The sequence below is a fragment of the Gekko japonicus genome, unplaced genomic scaffold (assembly GCF_001447785.1).
Source record: "Gekko japonicus isolate JY-2015 unplaced genomic scaffold, Gekko_japonicus_V1.1 scaffold52, whole genome shotgun sequence".
NCBI lineage: Eukaryota > Metazoa > Chordata > Lepidosauria > Squamata > Gekkonidae > Gekko > Gekko japonicus.
The window spans coordinates 1,940,873-1,943,782 of record NW_015168653.1 but is presented as its reverse complement, the minus strand read 5'-3'; the positions used below and the strand labels follow the sequence as shown (position 1 = coordinate 1,943,782).

At 46.0% G+C, this 2,910-nt stretch overlaps 1 protein-coding gene across 1 annotated transcript in view; it reads left to right on the top strand.

Annotated features, from left to right (window-relative positions):
- FARP1 (FERM, ARH/RhoGEF and pleckstrin domain protein 1) overlaps positions 1–2,910 on the top strand; it is a 121,683-nt gene that overhangs the window by 51,917 nt on the left and 66,856 nt on the right. Inside the window, exons 12-13 of the mRNA XM_015415097.1 lie at positions 673–748; positions 2,774–2,910. Coding sequence (XP_015270583.1) covers positions 673–748; positions 2,774–2,910 — 213 coding nt within the window. The remainder of the gene's footprint in view (positions 1–672; positions 749–2,773) is intronic.

The window sequence follows — 2,910 nt, the reverse complement described above, 5'->3', positions numbered from 1 at the left end:
GGCCCTTCCCTAGCTCCCTGCCCCCCCCCCCCCCCCGTGAAGCCCGCTGTATCTTGTGCTTCATGAATAGGATATGGTGTTTTTCAGAATCGCTTGCCAGCAAGCAGTTATGTCTCCCCCTCCCCATACACACTTTAATTTTTAAACCCCGTACTGTCGAAAATAACTGTGTATTATTATTATTATTTTCTCCTTCATAAAAAGCAAAGGAGTCCCAAGAATAAAAGATCTGGGCCACTGCTTAACGCAACTGGTGAGCAATGCTGAAATGTTAGACAATGGAAGGGAGTAGATTCTTGCAGGCTGTTGCCAAAAGTCTTTCCAAACACTCTGTGTCACAGCAAGTTCAGTGTTTTTGCTAAAGTGCGTAATGATCCTAGCAACAGGTTTGTGTTTTGAGTCATCTTTTGGCCATAAGAGCATTGCTACTTTAGTGCCCTCGTCTTTTCCTTTTATGCTGTTTATGTAGCACATACTTCTCTAATATATCACATGGCATTCACCAGCAGAGAGGAAATCTGTTTCTGGGAAATAAGTTTGTTTGAAGCTCAGGCTTTTTGCTTTGATACAGAGTTGTCTGTGGTTGATTATTCACCCAGTGGGGTGCATGGAGGTGGGGGTATCGTATGGGCTTTGCAAAGAATAATAATAATTGTTTTTGTCTTTCCTCAGGAAACACAGCAAGATTCACTCTGTTAGGAGCCTGACTGCCAAGCCTTCAGAACAGCATTCAGAGGTGCCAACACAAGTCAGTTATATTTCATGGATCTTTTCCGGGCCTTGTTCAGTCTTGTGCATCATAACTCAGTGTCAGGAAAGGCCAAACTGAATAGCAGCCCTGTGGCTTTAAGCAGCTTTGTCCTTTCCTCTGGTTTGGAAGGCTGCCCCAGATGAACAGAAAAATACAAGCACTAGGAAAAGATTTAACTTTAGGGTGCTTTAAAGAATGGAAACCTGAAGCTGTATGTCCGGCAGATTTCTATACTGGTCATCGGTGAATTCAATACGTTGTGCAGATAATGCTTTAATGTGCATAATCTACCTGTGGTGGCAAGGGCCATCAAATCACAGCCAGCTAGCGCAACCCCCGTACGTTTTTCAAGGCAAGAGATGTCCAGAGGTGGTTCTGCCATTGCCTGACTCTGTGTAGCCACCCTGGACTGCCTTGGTGGTCTCCCATCCAAATACTAACCAGGGCTGACCCTGCTTAGCTTCTAAGATCTGATGGAATCAGGTTAGTCTGGGCCATCCAGGGCCCAGCTCGTATTCTTTGTACTTGGAGAGAACTTTAAGATCATCCCTTTAGGATTAAGGGCAGTGGACTGTGGACTATATCAGGGATCATAGGTAGCAGCAGAGGCTGTGGATGGAGGGGAAAGAGAGCTGCTTGGCCCAAAGCGGATCTTTATAACCCGTAGAACAAATTTAGAAAAAGTGTGCCTTGCACATGGAAGCTCATGCCTTGAATAATCCTTTGTTGGTCTTAAAGGTGCCGCTGGACTCTTAAATTTGTTCTACTGCTTCAGACCAACACGCAGGCTCGTAGCCCGGATTTTGTCATTCAGGGGGCCTTTAAATAAGGAGGCACTGATGTCACAAAATAAAATAAAAATAAAAATTTTAAAATTCACTTTTGCGGCGTTCACACTCTGCTTGCCTACATGGGGAAGCAAGCCACACTTGGGGAAGGGGCGATGGTGGGGAGTAATGCAGGTGGCCCAGAGAGCCGGGGGGGCTGGATGGAAGTGGGGGGGGGCTTGGCAGGAATTCAGGGGGGCAGGCCCCGAAATGCCCCACTGTAGCTACAGGCCTGAGAACACGGTCAACCACGTGGATCTCTCTTTATGACCAGTGTTAGTAGTACTCCACCCTGCTTCCTGCAAATGTAGAGGAAATCCTTCCATAATTTGCCTGCTTGTTGAACAGTCACGAGGGCTAGAACAGTGCCATTTCCCCCACCACCGCCCCCAAACCAATCCTGATTTCTGGAACTTTCATTGAAAACAAAAGAGCTCCAACCTCTTAATTTTTTGTGGTCTAGATTTGCTGCTTTCAGGGACAGCTTAATAGCGTTGCCTAGAAACTGCTCCTAGGAAGAGAATGAGTTGGCGGCATTTCATTAACCCTTAAGTGAAAAGCAAAACATTTCATGAAGAGATGACCACTATAACCTCATAAGCATTCTTGCTAAAAACAGTCAGTTCAGAACCAGGTCATTGCCCCAATTGGACTGGCTGATACAACTCTTAAGCACTTTGTTACCATATAATGCTTTGAAACCTGCAGGTACCTCTGTCACCTGAATTTATCACCTTGCCTATCTATGCCAGGGGCTAGTACTTTTTTTATTACCACGACCCTTTATGTCATCATTTGGTGAAGATCACATTTCAGTTTTTCTGATGGGTTGCGCTGCTTTCTCTCTAGTCTGTAGATTGGCAGTTCCTATTAGTGCAATAGGGTGGAATTTTGCAAACTTGTTAGATGCATAGCAAAACATCTCAGTGTCTGCTCAGATCATGGGAATTCAGCAACTCTGTACACGAAATTTGTCTTTTCTGCGAAGAGCATTCCTTGCTGCGTAGCCACTGTTCTAAGAAGTCAGAGGAACTGTTGCCTCTTCTGGGGTTGAGAGGTTTCAATCAACTGTGCTGTCAAGGGCGAGAGCAGTCCGTTCTGCCTCGTGTTTATCAAAGCTGTTGTGCTCCCTGATTTGCCTTCTAGCCCCCATTCTGCCTTAACGTTTCCCCTTTCCCACCTTTTCTTGTTCTAGAACTCTAGTTTTACATATGGCGACGATGCCGATTCCCCGGTGGTTCAGAGCATCTGGCAGGGGAAAGAACTGAAAGTTTCAGTGGAAGACGGCGGGCGGCGGGCAAGCCCTTCCCTAAAGAAGAGCCCGAAGGAAGA